The 27,578-nt window shown below is 40.7% G+C and overlaps 1 protein-coding gene across 2 annotated transcripts; it reads right to left on the bottom strand.

Moving 5' to 3' along the window:
- Window positions 1-159: 159 nt before the first annotated feature.
- On the bottom strand, window positions 160-26,497 carry LOC144049587 (septin-2). 2 transcript variants are annotated; one of them, XM_077562626.1, is made up of 13 exons: window positions 26,336-26,477; window positions 24,676-24,782; window positions 18,148-18,201; window positions 17,939-18,038; window positions 17,758-17,844; window positions 17,296-17,419; window positions 16,157-16,291; window positions 15,669-15,786; window positions 4,488-4,589; window positions 3,072-3,217; window positions 2,881-2,964; window positions 2,741-2,798; window positions 160-1,272 (listed from the first exon to the last, which is right to left on the bottom strand). In XM_077562626.1, the coding sequence occupies exons 3-13, from the start codon at window positions 18,172-18,174 to the stop codon at window positions 1,207-1,209; spliced, it is 1,047 nt and encodes a 348-aa protein (XP_077418752.1). In that variant the 5' UTR covers window positions 18,175-18,201; window positions 24,676-24,782; window positions 26,336-26,477; the 3' UTR covers window positions 160-1,206. The 2 variants fall into 2 exon arrangements, with proteins under 2 accessions (XP_077418752.1, XP_077418751.1); XM_077562625.1 differs by lacking the exon at window positions 24,676-24,782 and having other exon boundaries at window positions 26,336-26,497.
- Between the last annotated feature and the right edge of the window lie 1,081 nt (window positions 26,498-27,578).

Below are 27,578 nucleotides of genomic sequence, written 5' to 3'. Positions count from 1 at the left end.
TTCAGCTTTTGTTTGACCCAAAGTGCAGGTTATTTCATATGCGAATTCTGGTAAAAAAATGCAGGTAGCTGCGTTCTTGACCAGGGTGCAAGTTATTTCAGCAGTCCTACAATATGTGACCAGTGCTAAATGAAAACATTAATAACCAAGAAGTAGAAATGTTTTCTGTAAACAAACTTTTATTGCAGTGGAAGTACAACATCAGTCATGGTTAACAACTTGCATGATGGTAAAAAAAAAAAGTCATGTAAATGGCACATTAGTGATGACACTATTTAAGAATGAGTCCCAAAACAATATTTTTGACATGGAAAAGCAGAAATGAATACTGCTCACGCGCTGCAAAAACTGGCCAGGACAAGTCCATACAATGGTGCCTTGACTTCAACATTTGAATGTTTACTAACTACCATGACATTACTTATTTGTATTATTTTCGTTTTTATGTTTAGTTTAACAGTAAACTTTAACTTGGAATACTAACAAAGATATTTTTTAGCATTTTTTTAATAACTAAGTGTCTGTGTCAATTTTTTGCACTCAAACCAAACAATTTCCAACTGAGGGCTTGCATTTACAAAACTTTGTAAGTCAAGTCACGCTTAAGTCAAGGTGCAACTGTATTGTCAATAGGCTTTTGCTAAACATGAGCTTTTGCTTAGACACTGACGTCGTACACCTTATAAATACAAAAATAGTTGCCACATGGCATTTAAACACCAAGTGTATTCATTATTGTGATTTTTTTTTTCTAGTAGCCTTCGAAACTTTCATGGCTGGGTAAGGTGACAAAAATACAAAACGTTTTGGCAGGACAATGACACGTCATACTGTAGTGTGTATGTGACTTGAACAGAAGTAAACAGTTCACTTCTCACATGTAAAAGTGCTCATAATAGTCCCAACGACAGACTATTATTAAGACTGAACAGAAAACCTTTTGGTAAACTGGAGTGTGATATTATCCGGCAACCTGACACATCATACTGTATACACAGTATCAACCAACAAATAGGAATCCACCAATGAATTTTAATTCACTGTTAAGAAACCACATAAAGATTAAAAAAAAAAAAAAAAAAGAAGTAAAATGTCATACATTTATCGCAAGTGGAGGTGCAGACAACAGGGAATCCTAAAAACTCTTTTGCAGGTTGTATAGGGTGACAGCATCATGTGTGCGTGTGCGTGTGCGTGTGCGTGCTTTCACTCGTCTGATTTCATCTTCATTTGCGCCTGCATCTGAGCGATCATCTCTTGCATGCGTCTCAGCTAAAGGAAAGGCAAAGCACAAAGCAAGATGATGATGATGATGATGATGATGATGAGAGTAAAAAAAAAACATTTGGGGAAAATACTGGAATAAGCAGCCAATCAAAGCTCTTGGGCTATTTGCTGCCATCTTGTGAGAAGAAAGGAGAACTACACAAGGAACATGTAGGATTTTTTTTGTCCCACTGGAAATTTTTAAATATTTTTTTTTACTTGGTATTATATATTTTTTATTGTTTTTCAATGTATTCATTTATTAGTCACAGCTTTTCTGGGTTTGGGCATGTGATGCTCACAATGCTAACAAAGTACTTTGACGACAATGTACTTTCAATGACAAAATGGTGGCCATGAGATGAATGAAAACGGGTGGATTCATCAAGGCAATGTTAATTAGAATCCCTAAATAATAAATACATTTTCGACTTGAAATGCTTTACTCAAATTGACATATGTTAATGGTGCGTATTGTTCTATATTTCTTGTATTTCAACAACACCAATAAATAAAACCCTCTTGAAGGACCACAAACAAACTAAACAAAATAACGTCGTATTTCAAAAAGGCCATTGTCTGATCTTTTTTTTTTTTTCTTCAAATGGAGGTCATTCCCACCATAAAAGTGGGCCAGGACATCCGGACAGGAAGTGAGGTCATAAACTGGCCGACATATATAATATGTATTGTTACAACCAGCTCTGATTGCAGCCGCCTGGCTCAAGATTGCAACACAAACAGATCATCAAGGATCATTAGGAAGCCGACCGTTGCCAAACGACATGCCCATTGCATAGGCCAAATGTGTAAACAATAGCGTATATAGAAAAGATAACAGACTCATTTGACTACTAGGCGTGAGTGTGTGTGTGTGTATGGTCTTGTTTTTGTTAAATAATGGGGCCAACATGAGTTGTGGGGCCCACCCGTCCACGTGGGGCCATTTTGCTGGGCCCCACGAATTTAGACCTCGTTTTGAGGGTCAAGACTTGGTTTTAGAGTTTAGGCTTAAATTGGGTTATGGTTGAGGTTAGGGTAAGGAATAGGGGTAGGCAATCCTTTTTGAGGGTTGTGGTTAGGGGAAGGGGCTAGGAAATGCATTATGTCAATGAGATGGCCCCACAAAGATAGTAAAACAAACGTGTGTGTGGTTTTGTCTTTGCTACATTGTGGGGCCCATACACGCGTCTTTTTTTTCCCAGGTTTAACTACCATTGTGGGGACCAACTTGAAATTGTGGGGGCATTTTGGTATTTCCCACAAGTTCAGACCACTTTTGGAGGGTCAAGACTTGGTTTCAGAGTTTAGGTTTGAATTGGGTTATGGTTGAGGTTAGGGTAAGGAATGGGGGTAGGCAATCATTTTTTAGGTTTGGGGTTAGGGGGATGGGGCTAGGAAATGAGATGTCCCCACGATGATACAAAGACAAGTGTGTGTGTGTGTGTGTGTGTGTGTGTGTGTGTGTGTGTACCTCGGCCTCTTTTTGTAGCAGTATCTGGTCTTTATCCATCACATCCTCATCCACATCTCTACAGCGAACCAAACATTCTGGGATTAGGCACGGAAACAAGCAGCTCCTCGACAGTGTTATCCAACATAAAAGCATCTTACCTTCCGGCTCTCTTCAGCCTCTCTGAGCGGAAGTTCTCGTAATGCAGGTCCTGAGTCACCTCCTGCAGGTCTTGCATGTGCGTCCTGCAGCAGGCACGGGACACGTATGATTAGGTTTTCGGGGGGGGGGGGGGGGGGGCACATTTCTTAAGTGGCTGGAAGAACGTTGGGCTCAGTTCCTTGGCACTCACACGAGCATGGTGCGCAGCTTGAGGAAGTCGTTGTGCTCGGGGTTCTCCACCTCCACGACCCCCCACGGGTACAGGCGGCCGCGGATCTTCTTGCCCTTCACCTCGATCAGCTGGTTGGAGCCGATCACAGCAAAGGGAACGCTGGCCTGAGTAGAGAAGATACAGGTGCGTCGCAATTAATTGACACTGTTATGGGGAATTTCATTTAGTTCACTAGCGGGTGTCATCAAACTCAAATCACTTCACAACAAGCAGCAGTTTAATAATAATTTGATAATTATAATAATAATAATTTTTCACTGTCTGCGACGATCCTTTGAAACATTTTACGATCCCTGACGAAAACCTTAAATTAGCTACATTCGCATGCATACAGGGACATTTTCATTTATGGATTTATTTAAATTTCCACTTTATAAAAAATGATACTGACCCTGGGAACTTATACTTTTTATAAAAAAAAAATGTAATTAATCAATTATGTTGAAATTTTGGAAATCTATTTACAGAAGAAAACTTTAGGGAACTATTTACTTGCTTAGTTTTTAATTTAGCTTAACACATTCTGATGACCTTGGAAGCTCCTTGAAAATGTTATATACTATTTAAACAAAGCTGTCATATATTTATATATTTAAAATGAAAGAAAACCTTTTTTTGTGCTAATATTTTCTCTTTCATTGCAAATGAATATCGGCTTGAAATATCAGTTATCAATCTCCTTGACTACTAATAATCGGTATCGTATCGGCCTTGAAAAAAAAAACACATCGGTCTATCACTAATTATTATATCTTATAGCTAACAAAAAAAAAATATCAAAAATTCTCTCACTCAAGCAATTAGAACATTATGTAACAATCCCAAAATTTTTTAATAGGGATGGGCGAGTACCAAGAGCAGGTATTGGTATTTCAAATTAAGGTATTGGTACTCGTGAGAGTAGCCGATAACTCTTGTGGCCGTTTCACCACCAGGAACTAGAAATTACAAGAATAAGAAATTTGCCATTCATTTCCTGCAATTTTAAGGAAAAATGCTATATTGGTATGTATAAGTCTTTCGTTAAAAATTCTGCGACGTTTGTTTTCTGAGAAATGTTATGTGTCAAAAGTATTAGTAGTATCGGTACTTGGTATCAGTTACTACTCAAGAGGGTGTGAAAAAAGTGGTATCAAACAACGCAAATAAAATTAGGAATTCACAATCCAATTATTTTTCCTATGTGTTTAGTGACTCTGCGTAGTGTATGAGTTCTCCTTTTTGAATTGAACTAAAGAAAAAAAATGAACTTTTTGACAAAATATTCAAATTTCGTAAGATGCACTTGCACAAGCATGTAGAAGTGTGTGAATGAAGCTGAACGTCGACTTTCTCACCAGCAGGCGGAGACATAGTTACAGCGTGGACACGCACCTTGAGGACTCTGGTCTGCTCCTTGAACTCCTCATCCTCGTCCGAGTCGGCATCAGGGAGCTGATAGATTCGAATCCCGTGCTCTGCGATCTCGTCCAGGATCTGAAACGCAGAAAAAGGGCGAGCCGGCCCGGGGTCATGACCACTTTGCAAACACTCCCTTCTCAAGCCTCTATGATCCAGATGTGCAAATCCAAAAAATGTTTAATAAAACTAATACTCTAAGGAGCACCTACACATCCACACTAAAACACAAGTCTTTGTTTCAAGCTTGCTGGCGCTCGTGGTGAAAATACAGCTGCAGTCGAGAGCCATAAACAGAGAAGAAGGAAGCCTCGCACACCAACAGGTGGGTGGGAGCACGTATGCAAGTTGTTGCGGCAACACACTTAATTAAAACCCCCGCGGAGGACACGAGTGTGGACGCACAAAGGGGGTGGAAGGTGAAAAATAAGTCGCCTGTGTGTGTGTTTTCAAATCTAAAAACAGTCATAAAGAGTCAACTTCTCACAGGCTTCCATTTGAAGCTTCCGAGGGCCGAGACGTATGAAAACAAAAGGGCTTTCTTTACCCTGACCATGGGACACATGTCAGTATTTATTATTCTAAACATCAAGGCACCATTTGTCTTTTGTATTCCCGGGATTGTATTGTTATGTAACGGAGCCAAGAAATGTCAAGCCTTGTTTTCCTGACTTTTGGGGGCCACTTTCATGTAGGGGCGAGTATAAAGGGACAGCGGTGAGTCAGCGCCGATCCCGGGAAGTGACAGCAGGTTTTCCAACGGAGAGCAGCTCCTGTTTGCACTTTTGTTATGGCTAACGCTTGTTTTCTCAGTGAGGCATATGTGCATAGTGTACGTGTGTGTGTGTGTGTGGGAGGGTGGGTCAGGTATTGTTGTGGTGCAGATGTAAAAACAAACATTCTTTGGAGAGCGTGACACAAGAGCAAAAAGCTTCTTCGCAACGCCTCCAACATGGTAGCGCGACTTTGGTTCACGCAGCGACTCGGTGAGAAAGTAAACATGCCTCACACAATGGCAGGAAACAAAGAAACAAACAACAAACCGACAGTACAGTAGTTGTATGGTGTGGACGTGGGGATTTTTTATTTATTTTTTTCTGTAGAGCTCAGTATTGTTCATTCGGTAATTTTACCGATTTGACATGTCATCATCATAGCTCCTTTAAAAAAATTTTTTTTTTACATTCCATAAAAAAATATTTTGTATGTGGGTGAGTACGTGTATGTGCGTGCGTGTGTGCATTCATTAGTTCACCTAAAACCTATTAAAAAATCCCATACCGTTCACCTAAACCGAACGCTTCCAGCCAGAGTCATGAGGCCGTCAGGAGACCCGAGGAAGGACTAAAGAAAAGAAAGGAAAGTGACGTGGGGATTTGATTGGCTTCATTAGTGTTCTTCTTGAGAATTGTATCTTAATTCCTAGATAGTTATAATCTAACGATGTGCCTACCAATTTAATACTAATTGCTTTGTCTGAAAAGAAAAGCAAAGCAGAAATAGGCAACAGACATTTTAAATACTCGGAGTCCTACGTTCCAGTCATACAGCTGCGATTTACGGTAAACCGAATTTATATTCAAGAAATTGAGTTGACAATAGCCTAACATAAAGCTTCGCCCACTTCCTCTGAATAAAAACAATGTTTAAATTGACACGTGATGTGGTATGCTTTGAAACAATTGCTTTCATCTGAGCAAAAAAATCAAATTCCAGAGAACTTGAGAACTCTTTTATGAACATCAATAGAATACTTCCTTTGTTTGTTTGTTTAAAAGGTTCATACAAGACTCTTTTTCTTTCATTTGGATTTCAATTTCAGTGGCAGCTTATTTAGACAGCATTTGGGCGTGAATTAATTAAGTATGGCAAATCCATTAATCCACTTTTACCTCAAACTAATAACACACATGTCTAGTGACGTGCATGCACAGACACACATTCTCACCCACATACAAAAAAAATAATAATATTTTTTTGTTAAATAATTTTTTTTTAAAAAGCGAGCAATGACGATGACATGTCAAATCGGTAAAATTACCGAATGAACAATACTGAGCTCTCCAGAGGGGGAAAAAAGAAAGAAAAAAATACATAAAAAAATAACACACATGCCTAGTGATAAGAAACATAAAGCAAATTCAGTATTCAGAATTTTTCAAAAAAAAAAAAATGGAATTCATCATGCCCATTAACTTGTCAAGCAAATTCCTCATCACCGATCATCATTGTAGTCTTTGACAATAAATTCCTAATAAACGCACGTGCAAACATTAGTTTAGCAGCTAGCTGTTCGTTTGCTCTCATCATTGCAGTACAGTCAACCACCAAAGAAGCACATTGGAAGGATGGAATCTCCCTTAGCCACGTGGATTGTGGACAAAAGCAAGGAATGAAGAAATTGATGTAGGATAAGTTTGACAAAGTACTTTGGGATCGATGCAGCGACGGACGAGAGGTGCGGCACCGTGGTTGTTTACCGGATAATCATACGTGCTCAGCAACATGTGGCAAGTTGTAAGGCGTGACACCTATAATCATGAACAGGTGCCAAAATCACGGCCTGCCTTCCTCCAAATCCTTGTTGTCTCCAGCAGCTTTGCTTTAATCCCTCTTGCTTCACCGCACTCTCCTCCTTGTAGTTTTGTATTTTTGTTGGCGCACAAAAAGTTGGCAGCGGGAGCCATCTTGATTTTATGACCATCCTGTGCAGCTACAAGACACCCCCACTCACTCCGAGCTGTTATGCTTGGCTATGCAACTCCACTCAGTGTCGTCAAGGCAGCGAACAATGCCCCTCGAGGGCAAACCTCAATATTAATTAGAAAAGGAAGCCTGAGCTTCTGGTTAACACTGTAGCTTAATAGGAAGCATTGTTTCTGGAATAATATCAATGCCGGCATTATAAGAAATATCAGGGTGGAGGCTGATGTTTTATTTAGATTTTGTTCAATTCCAGTAAGATGAAGTCAAAAAAATAGGTTACCTGCTAACTAAACATAAAGCAAGAAATGGGGTGGAGTTGTACAAGAGGTCAAACCTGCAATCAAAATGCAAAGCCATCATTAACCCCTCGGCATTATTGTGACCATTTTTTGGCTTTTTGTTGGTTCTGACCAAACCATTTCAAAATAAAATACTGCCCACGGGTTAATGCGATCAACTATTGAATCTGCAGAAAGAAAAATAATATTTATGTTTTCCTTCTCACAAGTTAAGCCACAAAAACACCTTCTGAAGGGCTTACAAAAAAAGTTGACAATATATAGAAAAGAGAGCAACACGAAGTGTAACTGTCATAAACAGTGACCACACACACACACACACACACAAAGTTGAAATCACAATTGTTGAAGACAGAGCAGAGCCTCCTCTGACCTGGCCGCCCACTGGGAACAATACTTGGAAGTAGAAACGAGCTCGGGAGCACTCTTAGGAAATCAACAACGTTGAGGGCGAGAGAGCAATCCAACCAGAAAAAAAAAAAAAAGAAGAAAAAAAGAGAGCGCACTCAAGGAGGCGGAACTCCATCAAGCTTCACTAATTACTTCTGTAAATGTACAGAAAAGCTCTCCATCTGCTTCCAAATGCACTTGCTCCTGAGGAATGTGCACCACAAAAGAGGAAAGGAGCAAAAAAAACATAGCCCCGCTGAGAAAAGCGACTACAAGTAACATTTATGTAACCTCCAAGCTGCCTGCCAGCTTCTGCGGGGATGAAAGCTATGCATCACTTAGAGATGAACTTTGTTAGCATGTACCATAACGATAAGATCAACTTTTTCTTTTGTGGATACAGAGGTTATCCAAGGGCAATGGTTTGTGTGCCAGCTGGACAGTAATATGTCAATATGGAGGATGTTGTAAACTACAAACTGAGATAAAAAACACTCAGGAAAAACAAGAGGAAGAATGTTTTATTTTTATATGAATCACATTTCACTGATTCATATCAGTGGAGAAGCATTTCTACTGTAAGCTGCGCTGCCCAAGAAAAATACGAATACGAATAAGAAAAGTCTTTGTCCACAATGTGTTCGGTCTGCAATTAGCATTTTTTGTGCTCTTTCTTTAATGCTATAAAAAGGTGGCGGTAAATCTCTGAAAGTCTAAAATTTCATATTTGTACTCTACATCCATCGATTTTCTATGCCGCTTTTCCTGTTCAGGGTCGCGGAGAGTTCAAGTCTATGCCATCTGATTTTGGGTGAAAGGTAGATTATACCCTGGACTGGTTTATGGCAAATATAGACAACCGCTTACTCTCATTTCACACCGGCCAAATGGCAAAAAAGCATTTAAAAAATATATATATAGTTTGAGGTGTCATAAAAGCAAAAACTATAAGTATCATGGTTATATTGCTCTGTTTACATTTTTTTTTCACAAAAATCTTATTTTTTTCGCTTTTGGTCAGAAAATTGTGTTTTTAGTGAAATCAACCCATTCTATATTTGATTAGTAAAGAATGGGGGGGGGGGGGGGACTGAAAATTTCCCCCAAACTTATTTTTTCCTGGTGAAAGAAGAGAGTCTAGTAATGATTTTACCCTGTTAAGTGCTTATATTGTCACAAAACATATTTTGTCATCAATGAAAATGTTCTAAAACTGCCGGCAATTAGAAAATGTCTGCCAGTGAACATTAAGCAGAGCATTGCCGGTGCATTCTTTTTCCTTTCTTTCATCATTTCATCTGTGAGCCATTTATTTTTAATAGTAATACTGTAGAAGACTAGATTTGTCCATATGTGTGAATGTGAGTGTGAATGCTGATTTGTCTAATGTTCAGTCCAAGGCCTAATAATGAGGACAACTGTTATTTAAAAAAAAAAAAAAAAAAGTGATAGATCACAGGATGACAAGGATGTTTCTTAAAAAAGTTAGACAGTTTCAAAAGTTAGCGTTTTCAGTCTCCACTCAACAGGTGGTACAACCCAGTTCCCCTTTAGTTAAAAACGGTCCCGTGCAGTAAGCCCCCGAGATGTCTGTATCCAGGAAACAACAATCAAGTTAACTGTTGCCCCAGGGAGTCTTTCTGAGGACCAAGGAGCCCCTCAACAATACCCAATGATGAACAAGGGACCACGTCTCTCGCATATCTGGCCGCCACCTCACTTCTCAGATCTCGTGTAATCTGGCGTCAAGCCTTTGGGAAAAACAGTCGAGGGGAGGAGCAGTGCCATGAGTGATTTTTGTGTCTCCCGCCCATCTGAACTGCACAGACTCACAAAGTGGCACAGTAAGTAACAATACCACTGTGTGCACAGGATTAAAGATTCTTCACACACATTCCAACTAGATCCCATCAGGGTTTGAAGGACAGCTCAGACTGGACCGGACCGGACCGGAACAGCTGGATTTGTTCTAATGGAAAGTACCGAGGAAATCAGTGCAGCCTTGGTAACGTCGAGGCGTCACATGACTTCACGGTGATCAACGTCCTCGCACACCTCCCCCCCCCCCCCCCCCCCATTGTCTTGCAGTAAGACTTAGCACTTTTGAGACCACCCATTTTTCCCTGTGATCAAAGAGCATGGAGAGGAACAATTGAGCTATTCAAGTAATATTCTGTTTAAGGCACATTTGGAAAAGGGGACAGTGCGAGGCGCGCATTTTCCCACCACAAGTCACACTCTGCCGTTCAGCACCAAATCAAAAGGCTCTCTAGTGTATAAAGAGACACTCTTGGTGATTCCACAGGAAGAAGAAAACTGTCGCCAGAGAGCGGCGGATCATTGTGTTCTAAAGAGCAGCTTGCTCGATGAGGAAAAGTGCATATTTATTGTTTTAAACCGGGGAGATCGTTAGCATGCCCTGGCACAATGACGATGGCAGGGCACAAAATAAATATGTCCGCGTGGTTCAAACAGTGGCAGGAAAAAGAGCCTCATACATTAAACCACACAAAGGGGGACTAGGCAGACAAGGATGACAACGTGCCGAGGATTGCGGCTAACGCGCAGAATGAGATAATTGAACTAAAAATGGAGAATTGCGCGTTCTTTGTTTTCCTTTGTAAGTTCCGTTAGACTAGGAATGGTTTTAGTAAATGACAAATTGATCGTTAAGATTTTCGATTTTTCAAATGGTGTGCACTACTTGACTACAACCAGCAGAGGCGCTGTTGATTTTGTCTCGGCTAGTTTTGCGTCCAAAGAAGAACTACATTCACATCATCGGCTGAGTGAAGTTAAACTACATCTACGCAATGGCAACTCCTCCAGGCACTGTTAATCTTCTCAATACGACATAGGCAGAGAAGGAGTTCATAACATTAAAGGGAAAGAAAAAAAAATACTTCTCAAATAAATTTCCCCCAACATCAAGTTAGGAAATTTGACAATCCCTACATAAACATACAGCAAACTGTATTTCTCCCATAACTTGCAAGTCTGCAAGTGAAACTTTTGAGAAACACACACAAAAAAACTCTCGTCTTTACATAGGTGGTTTGCCTTTAAATTTCTCCTTAAAAAAAATAAAAAATCGAAAATCCCACCTGGCCTTTCCTAGCTCAACAGTCCTCATGCTGTTGAAACAGCTTTAAGGTTCTGTTATTGTACTCGAAGAAAACACAGGCTGGTACGATCATCCGGGACAAAAATGTGTCCCTGCGGGGCCGTAGGATTTGTTCACACAGCAGCGCATGCTCGAGTGCTTTGGGGAGACGACATTGAGGCAGACAATGAGGGGAAAACTGTGACTGCGCCCCGGCCGGGGGTGAAATACAGCAGCTGAGCGGCCAAACGTGAGGGTGGGAGGGAGGGAGCCGGTGCAATAAGGATGGGGGAGAGACAAAAAAAAAGGTGGCTGAGAGAAGAAAGGAGAGGGGATGAGGACATGGAATGGGAAAAGCCAGGACGGAGGAAACAGAAGGGAGCGGAGAGGAAAAAGTGCACCGCTCTCGTCTACTGCCAAAACACTCGTGCAGGAAAAGAAGTGATGATTACTTCTCAAACTCGGGCCAAACTTTGATTTTGGACAGTAATCTTTAAGAAGAAAAAACAAAAAAAGATACAGCCAAGTTGAGGGTGACGTGTCAAAAATGCAATCCATGCGAGATTCTTATAAACACTGAACGGATGATTCAGAAATCTTGACTTGGATTTCACTTTCCTTTCCTTTCTTTGGTCCTTCCTCGGGTCTCCTGACGGCCTCACGACTCTGGCTGGAAGTGTTCGGTTTAGGTGAACGGTATGGGATTTTTTAATAGGTTTTAGGTGAACTAATGAATACACACACTCGCACGCACGCACGCACACATGCAAATACACATTAAAAAAAAAAGCAATGATGATATGTCAATCGGTAAAATTACAGAATGAACAATACTGAGCTCTACAGAAAAAAATACAAATAAAAAATCTTGACTTATTCCTCAAAAGCCATTAAACATGCGGCGCAACCTTGCATCATCTCGGCCCCCCGATTCACTTTTGAACATTTCCAGTAAAAGCGTTTGATGTACTGACGGGAGAAACTTCACAGGTTTGTCCTAACTGAATGAATTGCAAAAGTTGAAAATGACAAGTGAACTGGCAAGTGATGAACACAAACACTATGAAATCCTTGATGACTGTGTAAAGTTTTATAGGGGTGGAAGGAAGCCGACTTCCTGGATGAGCTATCCATTCGATGCACTTGAAGCTGAAAGATGTGTCCTTCTACTTCAATTGTCGAGATCATACTGCTAAAAGATTGCTGTTTTACTACACGCAAAAAAAGTACAGCACAGTTTTGTACCCCATCTAAACCAGATGTGTGTTTTCTCAGTTGAGACAAGAACAAAAAGCAGTAAAGCTGATTGAGACCCGAGCCCCACACAGGATATGACTGTAAGGCCCCAGACTGAGAGAGGATCAGCCTCTCAATATAGCCTCCTCTGGGCAATTTATGAGCCGGAGACCACCACAACCCCGCCGAAGGAAATTGGCATTACAGCAGGCGGGGGGGGGGGGGTGCACGAGGTAGAATAGGGTAAAGAGGGGGCGATTTCAAGAGAGGAAACAAGCCGCGAGAAACAATCAACAGTGAGAAAAAGAAAACATTAACAACACTAATCCCCCCCCTCACCCGCTTTGTCCATGAATCTGAGCTGCTTGAGGCAACAGGTCGTCTCCTGACGTGAGTTGTGACACATTGCAGGAAATTTTTTATTGTTCTGTACAAGCTGTTTCCCGTCGCTTCAACAAGAGAAAGTGCATACCGAGGTGGGAGGTCTCATTTACGGAGAGACAAATGCCCGGCAAAACGCCCCTCACAACAAATAAATATTGTGGGAGAAATTCTGCAGGTTATGCATCACTCTTCAAGGCTGCTGCTGGCACTGGAAGCGCCAGAGGAAGGCGTGTTGCGCAGGACATTATGACAGGATGCACACGTGTACGCATAAGAACCACTTCAGCTAATCTGATCCAAGCAGCAAAATGCAATTTGACCAACCTAGTGACATTATTATGAGCAAGATTTTTCTTATTGAGTACCAATTTTTTTTTTTTTAACAATTTTCCCACACAAAATTGAATTACAGTAATCTCCTGCTATATTACGTGATGACATACTTTCACAAATTCTTTAAAAAGTGTTTCAATAATTTTAAAATGGAAAGTGAGCCCAAAATGTTTATTTTAAGACATTATGTTTTTTTTTCTAAGGAGAACTCAGTATTGCTCTCCTTTTTTATTTTTCTTTAAAAAATGTATATATATATATATATATATAATTTTTTTTTGTATGTGGGTGAGGATGTGTATGTGCGTGTGTGTGCGTGCGAGCGTGTGTGTATTCATCAGTTCACCTAAAACCTATTAAAAAAAATCCCATACTAATAATATAATATAATAATAAATTGCCAAATGCAGAAACATCAATGTAAGTTATCACGATGTGGTGGCTCTCGCTAACAGGCAGAATTAAGTAACCGGAATTAGGTTAAAAAATTCTATATACGTAGACCATGTTTCTATAAATTTTGATATTTGGTTTTTATTTGAGGCAGATATTTTTTCCATTAAAATGTGATTTATGAGGAGGTTAGACCATTGGTCGATATTCAGAGTTTGTTTATTTTTCCAGTTAACAAGAATTGGTTTTTTTTGCGATAGTAAGGGCTACAAGTGTAGATTGAAATTGTTGATGTGGTAAAGACATTATGTTTAACGCACCCCCACTAGTCTAACCACCGCATTCTGATTAATATTGTGTTTGTGGAATATGAATTGCTCAGGGCTCAGGTAACGACCAATCACGGACCAGCTTCAGAAAGCAGGTCAGTCCCCTACACTAGGGTGAGAGATGTGCACACACCGTTGCCCATCCATTCAACGGGACTGTCAGACTGGTGTGAACTTACTTGGAGTGGAATGCCCAGCTGATGTTGACACGTACAGCAGATGGCAACAAGTCCCGGGAAATTGAGGTAATTCTCAGAAATACTGCAACAGGGAAAATAGCTCACCCCAGCCAGCAAAATAAATGTCAGTCAAAGCAATATGCATCACGTGATGCCTGATACATGACCCAACTTTGTGTAATTTCTTACATCAATGGCTTTTCCAGGAACCAACGAGATTTGTCAATACTTGTACATATTGTGTGATACTTTTTCTGCAGTTTAGAACTGAGACCAGCTGTGACAGGAAGCAAATGTTTTGCTCAATCCAAACTGCCACAGGAAGGCTTGATGGAGGTCACAACACAAAGCGACCCGACAAAGTACGATTCGGCTGATAGGGCCCTTCTGGACAATTGTACACAATGGAGGAATTCAACATCTGACGTGAGAACCACTCACACCTCCACTCAAACTATTACTGCCCTCCAGACAGTAATAGTGGATGGAAATCTCCCTGGCTCAATTTCAAAATTGACTTTGAACTGATCAGGTAGAGAAAAGGAAAAACAATTGACCTTTTAGTCTAAAACTGTCAAAACAATGAACTGAACAAATGATAACTCCTTAATGACCACAACTAAACTTTTACTTCCTTATTGCAATTTTGAAAGTCATTTAGTGTCCTGTTTAATTTGTGCCTATGCTGATTTTGCACATTTGTAGGGCCGGGCGATATGGCCCAAAAATAAAATCACGATTTTTTTCCCAGCCATTCAGGACGATTACGATTTTAATCTAATAAACCCAGTAAACGTTTATTTAACGGTCTAATTTATTCAAAAATAATTCCTGTGCAAAATATTCAGACAAGGATAATGTATACTGATTCTAAATCAGTTTTGACATAAACTTAACATTCATAGTTAGCAAAATTACAAATCACAATAACATCTAGATCTAACAGAACATACGAACAACAGCTTTTAATAATACAGAAGACAAAATTCGATTTTACGATTTAGCACATTTTAAACGATTCGATTTCCCAAATGACGATTAATCAAATTAATAATAAGCATTAATTTATTGCCCAGCCCTACACATTTGACATCAAATTGTTACTCCGTCTCGAAGACTGATGTAATCTTGTTTACAGTAAGGGAAAGGCAACTGTTGTGTGCCCTGAAATGACACCTTCCAATTCCACAAAATGCCGCCTCAGTGCTTTTTTAAGCAGTCTTGCTGTGCAAAACCTTCAGCAAACCAAATTTCCTGTGAATGCGAACAAACTCCTTTGAGCTGGTGCCCTGATGCCTGCCAGACCACCGGCTCCGAGGCCTGAATGAGGCACAGGGGGGGAGGTCTGAGCTCTGAAGAGGTAGCTGGGGTGACTTCCAATTAAAAAGCCCCAGGTTGAAAAAGTAATTTATGTCGGAGAGTAATCAGAGGCAGGAAAAGCCTGCGATGAATGCGATCAGCTGTGACGTGTGTATTGTCCTACTGCGTCCTTCCACCTATCGTCAGCAGGAAACTTGGGAGCGTGCAAGCGGCCGGACACTTGGAGGTGCTCCAAAAGGAAATATGAAGGACGAGCGGAGACTGGATGAAATGAGCTCATCTACGTTGTAAACACCCGCTTTGCCGTACTTTGATATTGTTCAACAAACACATAAATCATTGAAGTCCCTCCAGGGAAGCACACATTTACTTCCTCGCATAAACACAATCCATTAAATATGGACAAGTGATTGTTGGAACCTGGTGGCGGTGGATATTTGAATAGTGAGAAACATAGTAGCGGTAGTGCATTTGGAACAACTCACCCGCCTCTTCAAGCGATCCCTCTCCCTCAGCGTCAGGGTGTCAGCCTTAGCAATGACCGGGACGATATTAACTTTGCTGTGGATGGCCTTCATAAACTCCACATCCAAAGGCTTTAGGCTGGAGGGGGGGGGAGATAACAATATGAAAAAAGATCTCAACAAGGACAAGAGGGCAGAGAGAGCTTGCGTGATTACACTGAATAATGTAACACAAAAAGGACCGACCCGAGGTATTCAATGGCGTTTGTATAAAATAAAAACACAAATCAATTTTTTTTGATACTATCAAACTACTAAGTATAATCGTAGTGTTAGATGAAGTCAGCAGGTATTTACATACAAAAAAAACAAAAACAGAGAGCAATGATGATGACATGTCAAATCGGTAAAATTACCGAATGAACAATACGGAGCTCTACAGAAGAAAAAATAAATTAAAATTAAAAAATTAAAATTAAATTTAAAAAAAGAAAAAGGTATTTACATACCCATGTCCAAAAGGCGATATAAAGTAGAAGCAGCAGTGCACCCTGTTATCCACTATGTGGCGTCGGTTGAGGCCGCTCTCGTCGTGCAGGTAGCGCTCAAACTGATTGTCGATGTACTGAATGATGGTCTTGAAACTTCACGGCGCCATGTGGGATCGGAAAAGAGAAGGGCGTGAGCAAGGGATGACCACCATCGACTTATTGGAACCTCCACATTCGAATGCCTCTAAAGCTGTCTTTAGCCATCCTTAGCAGTCTTTAGCATTATGCTAGAAGTGAATTTGAATGGGCTGCTATGGTGAAGTTGGACGATTCGGAATTTGAACAAAAAATGCACACCTCTCCAGCAGATTGGTGGATCTAGCCTGTCTGCCTCAAAGACCTGAAGATAGGGGGATCCAATCTGGACTCTGGCCTTGCGTTAATTGTACATTCTTACCTCCAGTTTCCTTCCACATTCCAAAATCATGCCGGTTACTTTAATTCCCGGTAAAGACTAAACTGTCATTTGTGTGGCCTGAGGCCTAAACAGAGATTCAAACCTCAGAACTGCTAACCACTAAATCCTCTGTACTGCCTGCCAAGTAGACAATCAAAAATAATAATAATAATAATAATAATGACAAGAATGGAACATAAATGAGCTGTAATATTAACCCCCACTTACAAATATCAGTTGTAATTGCCCTTTGTGTGGGTCATAAAAGCGTCTCTTGTAAGAGACTTAACAGTGTTCAAATGTTACTTAAAACATTGTCTGTACAGTTAATAATAATATCACGATGACCATTTGTCAAGTCGGAAGTCAATCGGCAATCCTGAACCGATTGTGCTTGACCTTGGAAGGTTCTTCTGTAGCCATTTACAACAGGACACATCCCGTCATTAAAATGAATCAAAATAACTTTTTCACATCTAATTTCCCGATAGTGATTAATGACATACTAACAGTTTGTCTTTTTTTGGACACACAATTACTGGCATGTCAGTCGTGTGGACATGGGGGAGGGCGATGTAGCGAAAAGGGAGTCAAGATGAAACGTAAGAAGGGGAGTTGAGGACATGAGGTAAGGATAAGAAAGCACACGTTTCCTGAGATGTTTTGGCTCCTTCCTCCAACGCAAAAAAAAAAAACGCACCAGTCCTGGCTGTTGATGGCGTCGCCGTAGCCCGGTGTGTCCACCACGGTGAGGCGGAGCTTCACTCCCCTCTCTTCGATTTCCACCGTAGACGCCTCGATCTGCACCGTCCTCTCGATCTTTTCTGCGGAGCGGGAGAGAGGTCGGCGGGTGTCGAAAAAACACAGACAGAATCCTGGTGGTGTCGCAATATTTGGAATTTCCACAGCGGGTTGCGCAACATTGTCTCAACCTTCGGCTACACGCGGGTTAGGCGAAAATGTTTTTGTCGCATAAAAGGTTTGTACAGAGTGACCCTGGGGATGGGGCAGGGGGGGGGGTTGGATCATGTTTAAAGCCCGAGTAAGGCATTCCCGGCATTCCTGTGGAAATAATGCTCAGCTGGAGACACTGTAGCAGACGTTTGGCTATTATTGCAGTGTGTGCGTGTGTGGAAGCGCGCGTGTGTCTGTGGGAGTTTACCTGCAGCGCCAGGAATGTAGCGTTCAGGGTAGAGATCAGTGAGGAACAAGCTGTTTATCAATGTCGATTTGCCCAAACCAGACTCCCCTGAAAACAAAAGAGAGGCAACATAGTGTCCGAACACGTCATGTAGCGCACGATGGCGGTTACAATGTTGAAAACTTCAAATAATGACACCCACCTACAACCATAAGGGTAAATTCAAAGCCTTTCTTCACTGACTTTCGGTGAACTTGGTTTGGGAGGTTTGCAAAGCCCACATAGCCAGTTGCATCAGGGAACTGCGGGAAACAATCGTTTATTTTTGAGGCAATCGAAAATATCAACAATAACACATTTCACCACCAGTTTTTTTCTTGGGCGTGTGAGTCCAAACTCAGCGTGACTCACCTTTCCTTTTTCTCCAGACTGAGACATTGCTGATAAGTGCAGGAGATGTCAAACCTGCCAGTAAAAGATAAGAGATTCTGTTTCAATAAAGTGTTTTCTTGAACAAGTATCTTACTTTAAAAGCTTCACACATTCGCATTATGGGTACGAATGTTTTGGAAACACCGGGTCATTATACCTATAGGAATTGAAAAAAAAATAAAATAAAATAGAGCAAGGCTCCGCCTTTGTAGCTATTAACAGTTTTCCACTCTCTCCTTGGAATCTGTGGGATTTTTGTCCATTCATGCAGAAAAACAATTATGAGGTGAAAGGTCACTGATGCTGGATGTGAGAAAGGGTCTGCTGGCTCACAATCTCTGTGCTAACTCCATGTTGTCGTTTTAAGGTACTGTAAAATTCAAGTTCAGCAATGAATAGAGAAAAGGCACACGTTTCATATGAATAGTGGTTGAAATTAAATTCAGTGATTTCGTTATCATTTTGATGCGGGGGCAAGTCCAGTCCCATTAGTGCACTCAGCACTCTCCTGATTCATCAGAGCAATAAATGGGCCAACTCTCATTTCCAAGATGGCAGCACTGGTTAAAACCAGGCTTCACCCGGGAAAAAAAATCCCACACAGTGGACTTCAAACCTTGACAGAAGAACTTAAGTACAGACGCTCCCCTACTTACGAACATTCGAGTTACGAACAACGGTACATACGAACATGTCTGCGCGCATGTCAAAAAATGTTCGGAAAGAGATGCTGTAAGTTAGATTTTGTATTGCGCACCTTTTTCCGAGTACTGTAGTGCTTCTTTCCGCCGCTAATACCGACGCTTGGCGCTGTGAGAGCTCACCCAGCATTGGAGGCTCAGCAACGTGTCGAGGAGGAGGAAGAAGAAGAAACGCCTGTCGCTCATAGATAAAGCCATCGCACTCTTCGAGCAGCAAGACCCAAATATTGAACGTTGCACAAAGGTTGCAAATCAATTGAATGATGCCATACAGTGCTACCGCATCATTTATGATGAAAAAAGAAGAAAACTGTGCAATCGTCGTTAGATCGCTTCTTTCGGCCAGTTTCTAGTAAATCCTCCAAGGAAGATACTCATCAACCCTCATCTTCTTCTCCGCGACCCTCAACTTCTTCCTACATTGAAGTTACGGAGGAGGAAGTAACTTTTGAAGCCCATTCCAGCGACGACGAAGAACCTCTCATGATATAAAATCCTCCTCTTCCTCCTCCTCCATCAAATCCTTAAGCATCGAGTACATCTTCCAAAAGTAAGTTCAACTTCATTTTATTTATCTTATTACGTACATGTACATACTGTGTGTGTCTCTCGCTCTCTCTCTCTAACATACGTAGTACAGTACTGTACGTATTCTCTTTAAACATCAATTATAATACAAAATATAGCACTGAAGCAACTTACGAACAAATTCACCTTACGAACGATCGCTCGGAACGTAACTCGTTCGTAAGTTGGGGAGCGTCTGTACTTCTTTAACTTTGCTGCCAGTGCTTCTGCATGTTACTATAAATGACTGTTATTTGGCATTGCTCATGAAATAATGATAGATCTGACAGATATTTTGCAATAAACTCAAATCTGAGGAAAGTGAAAGCAATTGTCCAAATGCCCGGTTTAGTCAGTCCAATTTCACACACCTATTAGCGTCTGAACATGGATCCATTTATCTCAAGCAGGAAGCATGACAAGGCACCTTTCAGCAGCTACATGCAAACACTTCCATCCATATTGAAGATCACACTCTTGATATGAAAGTACTTCTGCACTAAAGAGCTCCCTGGGCGCCGAGTTTGTTCCAAAACCTCCATTAAACTGTACCTGTGCACCCCTCCCCACTCTATGACCCTGAACAGACGACAGGGCAACAAGCCGGCGTGATAAATTAGCCACATAATGACCAAGCAGGAAAAACAGGCTCCATTTTATCATCAACACGCTGGCCCTTGACATGTGGAGTGTGATAAGCATAAGAAGGAGGCAGACGGCTGCACGATGCCAAGCGGAGATGCACTCACCGGGAGCGCTGGCATGGGAACCTTAACTGACCTTTCTCCGCTGGCATGTGACACATCGGTGGGCACTTAGTGGGCGCCATTTCACACGGTTGAACTGAATTAGATGGTGGCAGCCCGCACATCAACATGATAGTGAGGGGGCGATCTATCAAACTGACAATGTGGTTTTTTTCGGCGCAGCTGCGCGGGAAACAATGGTTGTTTATTCCTCTGCTTCCCAAAAAGTCTTCCTTTATACGTTGACATGGCAACATTAACCTCAGTCCTGATTGCGAACACTAGGGGAAGGATTAAAGCTGTCTTATACGTTGTTCCCATTTCATTCCCATTGACCTACAAAATTGACAATTTTTTTGTCTAGCTATGTTTCAGGTGTGGACTAATGTCATACGTACCATAATGGAGACAAAAAAAATCAAACAGTTAGCATTTGGTATTTTGGACAATACTGGACAAAACTTCCCCTCATTAGGGTCACGGGTGAGCTGCAGCCCATCCCAGCGGATTTTATGCACCCTGGACTGGCCGCCAGCCAAAGAAATACAAGTTGGGTACTGAAATAGCTACAAGTCCCCCATGGCTTCCTACAGTACAGTCCATGGAATGGAAATTGGAAAGAAGTCTAAATGGACAAGATATAATGCAACTGCAACGTCACTTTGACCCATAAAAATCCAGAATACTTCAAGAAGTGAAACGTCAACAGTCGCAGCCCAAGCACCGTTCCAACTGAAAGTATGCATAAAGTAACAGTGCACGGAATACCCGGATGTTGTCCTTGTTGGGTAGCTGAAACCAAGGAATCAAGGATGCATCGGGTTTTTTTTTCTTGTGAATTGCCAGCTGCGAAAATATTCCAAGGTGCATTTCATGCTACTATCGCAGAAATACGTCAGAGTCGATGGGGAAGTTAACAAGTACACAGCTATTCTTGAATTTACAGAGAAAATTGTGTTCTTGGGAAGACCATACTTAACGAGTTCACAAGATCGTTACCCTATGTTATTCTCGGGGAAGATTTCTACAAACTTCATGTTTTTAAGGAAATCAAATAATTGTTACTTTTTTTTTTTTTTTTTGCCATTTCAACCAACGATTTATACCAAACCATCTTGGTACCCAAACAAACAAGGCAGAAATACGTTAACTTTTACATTAACTTAATCATTAAGTACCGGTAATTTATTTGCCAGGGTAAACGATATTGAGAACAGTATCAACGATAACGGACCGATGTCAATGAATGATTGTGTTTCTTTGTTAGTGAACCCCACACACTTGGGCACCCACTTACACAAAAGTGTTATTTCTCGACCAGCTCTGTGGGAACCGGCATTATTAATAACAACATTTCAATATCACAGTGCTAACATCACAAGGACAACACAACAGGGCGGACAAGCAGGAGGCACACTTCATTAATAATGGCCATTTAATCAGCTGGGTTGTTGAGCTGCTTACACACACACACACACACACAACTATTAAGACGCCAGACGTGAGGAGGATTAAAGTGTTTAGGCCAAAAGTGAAAAGGCCACCTTCAGTAAAGCCAAACATGTTGGCATGTAATGCATTTACAGTTTTTTTTTTTTTTTAATTGGTTGGACGCAAACCAAGCAGAACTATTCACCCTCCAAGCAAGCTGTGAAGGTCCTATTGTAGAGAATGGAGAAACGCTCAAATAGTACGGGATACTTATTTTAGTAATATTACACTGTAAAAGCATAAAAGGCCAAAATGTCTTTTATCTGGCAACACATCATGGGAACCCTGCAGGCGGTCTATTAAAGAATCATTCAAAGAGATGTTTGGCTCAGGTAAAGACACACTTGTTGACAGGGGGGAGGGGGTGGATTATAAGTAATTACTTTTTGTTGGGGGGGGTTACCAGTGGCGGACAGTAATAATAATAAAGACGTGATATTAGTCTATAAGCCGTGGTTTCAGCAACAATTAAAAAATATGAGCACAGAGGGCAGGAAAAAGTTCTACAATAGACGGGACGGGAAAACCTTTCAACCACGAGGAAAGCACCGGGCCTCTTCAGAACACAAACACAGAGTTTAAAGTTCAGGATGGACCCTTTATGGTGATGCGGGCATGATCGGAAATGACTGAAACAAGTGGAGTGGAGTCGTATAGCAACAAAGTGATATTGTGACACACTCGTCCACACAGCTGCTGTTGAGCACAAGGAAGAGAATGCGAGCAGTGATTACATGAAAAACATTGGATGCAAAACTACATCTTTAGCTGCAGATGGACAAAACACTTTTGGAAATATGCTTGATGAACCACTAATGATAATATAGTGTGTCAGAACTGTTGTCGCAATAAAATCTATATATGTCAAACCTCTTTCAATACACGATGAGAAACCAGGACATCTACAAAGACATTCTGCATCATTTTGATTCGTTCGATGTGACAATTCCTGGCTAAGAAAAATATCGCCGCGCTGGAGCAACATTTTGATCTGGGTCCGTGTTATATATTTTTCAAGATCAAGAGGACATTCAAGGGGACTTCCTAACGACACGGACGCACGACATCAAGATGGCCCCGGGACAGCTGAGTCGCAGGGGATCCCGGAAAAAGTTTGAATTTGAAATTCATTTTTAGTGACACCAGTCCTGGAATGTTTCTGAAACCTCATAAAAAAATATATATATATTGATAAGACAACAACAACAACAAATGCTCAAAATGGACACCCTTAGTGGTTCCTTCACTTCACAGAAGTGAGCTAATATTAGCTATGCCAGTTAGCCGTGTTATCTTCCTCAGCAAGCAGTCTGGAACACTTATTTCAAACGGTGACTTTTTAAAACCCATAGTTTACCTTGAAACTGTTAACAGACCTACGCCTATGAACAACATTTCAACAGTTGCTGCTGTTTGTTCTATTCTTGGCTTCTATTAATGTCAGACAGTAGGAAGTGAAACTTAACAGTGTCATGCTTAAGTTTCTATATGCGACACATCTGTTAAACAGTGCAGCTAAAGAACAAAAGAGATTGCACCTGTAGCCAGCGCAGCGCCGATGTTTTCCTGCCCTATCTGCTCGTAAAAAGGGTCGGGCTGACAAAAGAAAATGTTAAAACGTGTTCAGAATTTATGGTTGTAAATCCTACAACATCAGCACGATGACAGACATCTGGTTTAGGGGAGGAGACTCACTATGGTCAGGAAATTTACGCCGCTAACCAAATCAAGGCGAGGTTATATGTGTCGTGACACCCAATTGCCGATTTACATGTGACTTTCCATTTTGGGGAAATTCTGTCACGTTTACTATTACCGTAATAGCACCAAGGCCTCCTATACTGTTTGGTATACTGTACTGTAGTAGAGTTAATTACAGCTAGCATTGCCTATTTAATTATTTATTTTTTCCCCATCCAATCAATTTTCTCATTAGGGTCACAGTTTGATCTTAGGTCTATTGCAAATGATTTTGGCAGAGATGCAGTCAAATCCTAGGACACATATAGACAACCATACACACTAAGGTTGAACAATTTTTCAAATTTAAATTGACATCAGAATGCAATTTTCAAATTGCAAAGGTTGCAATTAAAAAGGGGGGGGGACTGCTTTGTTTTGGTCATTCTAGGCTTTATTTTTTTAATATACAGTATATGTACAGTATATACAGTCCACATGTACACTTATTGTTTCACGAAAAATGAAAAGTTGGAAGTGATAAGGCCACAGATTTATTTGCATTGATGTTGTAATCTGATTTATGATTTGCTGATTAATTTTTCAACTTTATGCCGCACTTTTGGTAGAATTTTGTGAAGGTGTCACAGTAAACGCTTACAATATTGCAAGACAAAGTTTTTAGTAACATTAATTCATGGGTCAGTTCCCTTAGTTTTAGCATATGCCTTATCTATAATATCAAAACATTTATGTAAAATAAATTTGACATTGATTATTTTAATACATTAAAGGCAGATTATTTTCTGATTGTCGTTGTTAAAATAACATTTGTGTAAAATCACAATTAGACTCGTTTTCAAAATCGTTTTTTGCCCTAATTCACATTCATGCTTCCGGACAGTTTAGAGTTTTCAACTACGGTAACCTAACAGGCATGTTTTTGTTTTTTGTCATTTTGGATAAAGCCAGAGTACCCGCAGAAAACCTATGAAAGCACGGGGAGAACATTAAACTCCTCACTCTTGTGAGTAGGGAATCAAACTCAGAACTTCAGACTCTGACTACGTGAGGCAAACATGCCTGCCATTTACAGTTGTGCTGTTCTTTTTCCCACCTTCAGAGGTTAAATCTTGGGGGGAAAAATGAACAGATGCAAAATAGTGTTGAATTAAAATTGGAGTTATGTAACAAGAGCACTCACTAGCGCAAGAGCACTTATTATTGTCAATATGAATCACGTTGTTTGTCCATTCACACCACACTGCCAAGTAGGAGGACGCCTCCCCTACGTAGCTCGTAATGCCAGACAGATGTCTTACTTGGCGCTCCTGTACCGCTCACTGTTTAGGTCGCAGGAAGGAGAAAGGTCAGAGAGCGGTGAAGGAGCTTGGAGCAGAGATTCAGGACGTCAACGATCTGAGTTAGGCTGCGTCAAAAACAAAATTGTTGAAAAAAAAAAAAAGTTAAGAGATTACATCTCAGTGAGAAAGAAAAGTAAATTTGCACATTTCCACTGACTAAAAACACAAGATGAACTATTTCTCAATAGTGGCCCCCTGCCACATTTCAGACAATGAAAATACATGATTGTTTCCTCTGTTATAGTGGAGGAAGACATTTACATTTGCGCCACTTTACAATCAAAGGTCAAGGATTAATCAGATGTTAGAAGGGAGGAGTGTTATACAAGAGAGGATTTGCGGGTAATGTGTGAATGTCGATGATTTGAATGGGCTGTAGATTAGGCTTTTATGTGGTACTGATTTAGGAGTACAATCAAATGCGGTTTCCCCACCGTTGTGTATGAAGCAGGACAATGGGAAAATAAATGAGCTCTACGGAAACCTATTTACAAATGAGACATTGGGTTAATGGCGCCTTTAATAATAGCTGGTTACAGTCAGGGCAGCTCGAAAAGTGTGTGAAGGACACAGCACTGGTTGTACTAATGTGTAATTTATGTACAGGACTGTATTGTCTTCCCTTGGTAAGATACCGTGCAACTATGATTAATAACATTGCAAGGGTTCATTGAGGGGTAGCACGGTGGGACTAGTGGTAAACACGTCTGCCTCAAGGTTCTCACGTTCAATTATTGGGCCTTCCTAATTCCTATGTGGAGTTTTCATTGGGTACTCCACTCCAAAAACATGCATGGTAAGGTTAATTGTAGACTCTAAATTTCCCCATAGGTGAATGTGTTGGTCTATATGAGCCTTGCAATTGGCTGGCGACCATTCCTTGTTATTTAGGCATGCCTAAACCGCATGTTGGCTGAAAATTAATTCAAAAAGTGTTTAATTAGATTCACAGCAGAAGCCCACATTTTTATTTCAGGTTCAATTAATTGTGGCAGCTCAAATTGTAAATTCAATTAATTGTGCAGCCCTAGGTGAGTACAATGACATTTTCATTCAATAAAATATTTGTTCCCTTATTCATGTATTTATTTATTTAAATACCCGTTGTCCTTAGTGGGGTAGACCGTTTGTCCTGGACTGGTTGCAAGACAATCATACACAAACTAATAATTAGGTTGTGCTTGGTTTTAAAGAAGTTTGGCTTATGTCAGTATGCCCAAGTACAGTATTTAAGAGGCTGTTGTTAAATAGTTTAGCCTGGTGTGGTGATGGGACTGTGCGACGGTGGGCACACTGTCCACCACACCCAGTTTGTCTGTCAGACACACACACGGAAGTTCTCACCTAAACAACAGAATTTTCATTATAAGCATTCAAAATGCGCATTCAAGCGTCTTTTTTTGTTAATTTCAACCAATTACATTGGGAATGAGCGTCCAATAAACTGAAGTGTGTTAGCATGACTTTAGCCACAACAGTTGTTACTTCGACTGTTGTTGTCATGTTGCCAGCTAAGTTCGACTGTGACCCTCCTGCTGCTACTTTTCGCCACCCTCTCTCTCTTTCGCACACTTGGTTAACAAAAACACACACGAAACCACCCGCATTCACGCCTTACCTGAACTTTGAGATAAAGTTTGTGAACAAGAGCGTTTCTTTTGAATCCGCTGTCCCAGCCCAGGAAAGGAGACGCGGAAGCCGCTCGCCAAGAGACCGCCCTCGTCCCGTCTGGGTTCGGTTGTCGCCGCCGACGCCATTACGGCTCAGCTGCGGGTAGCCAAGCGTACAGTTTTTGATCCAAGATGGCGGCCGTAGTGTTACAGTTTCTTTGACGGACGGTACTTCACTTACTTTTCAAGAGTTAACAAAAAAAAAAAAAAAAAAAACTTTTCGTGAGCGTTAAACTCAAAATGTTATTACAAATATGCAAAGATTACTAGCGTGTTGTGCATTATAACATCTTGGTTTAAAGTTGACGTTTTTGCTTTATGTTTTAACCGTGATTTTTTTTTTGTTTACCTTAGTTGTTAACCCCCTTTATTGCATTTGTGCATTTCATTACACGTTTTTTTTTTAAAATCTGATTTGAGGAAAATAGTTGTTAAAATTACCCCAGGCCAATAAAAATATTGTGTGTGCTTCTAAAACAATGCAATTCTAAAATAACTGTCAAGTAAAAGTCAATTTGTTAAATCGGTAGATATTTTCAGTAATTTTTGATTGCTCAATTTTGAGTTTTAACAGTCAAGTAAAAGTGACATTGCACAATACAGACAGACTCCCTCTTTACTCTTGTAAAAGTGACATTGCACAATACAGACAGACTCCCTCTTTACTCTTTCATATAATGCTCCTTTGCACTTTGATCTCTTTATTTCATCATTTATTTTCGCATTTACCTCTTTCATCATTTACAATGCCACAATCGCAATCTTTCTAAACGGCTCACAAGTTCTGATAACACGGTAGGTTGCCATTTGAAATCAGCATCATCCCGTCCTTGTTGGGTATTAAAGAGTCCAAATTATTTTAGGTGGGAGAAATTAGTTATATTACTTTTTACTCATCCATCCACCCATTATCCGAACGCTTATGTTAAAAATATATATAAATAAATAAATAAAACTCCCTGGTGGTGCAAATCAGCTTATTTCAGCTGTAAGCGCCCCCCCCCCCCCTCTTTCTCCCCTCTTTCTCCCCTCTATGAATTGTAAGTGTTCAAAGTGTTCAAACGCACAAAGCGCGCTGGACCGCTTGATTCATCTTCACAACTTCCCTGCCCTCCCATTGGACCTCAGGAGATGCGGCGTCAGCTGATTGGAAGAAAGTTTCCACTCAGACGCACACATCTCCGCCCCGAA

This window comes from Vanacampus margaritifer, chromosome 3, assembly GCF_051991255.1.
Source record: "Vanacampus margaritifer isolate UIUO_Vmar chromosome 3, RoL_Vmar_1.0, whole genome shotgun sequence".
NCBI classification, from domain to species: domain Eukaryota; kingdom Metazoa; phylum Chordata; class Actinopteri; order Syngnathiformes; family Syngnathidae; genus Vanacampus; species Vanacampus margaritifer.
This window is presented reverse-complemented; position numbering and strand designations above follow the sequence as displayed.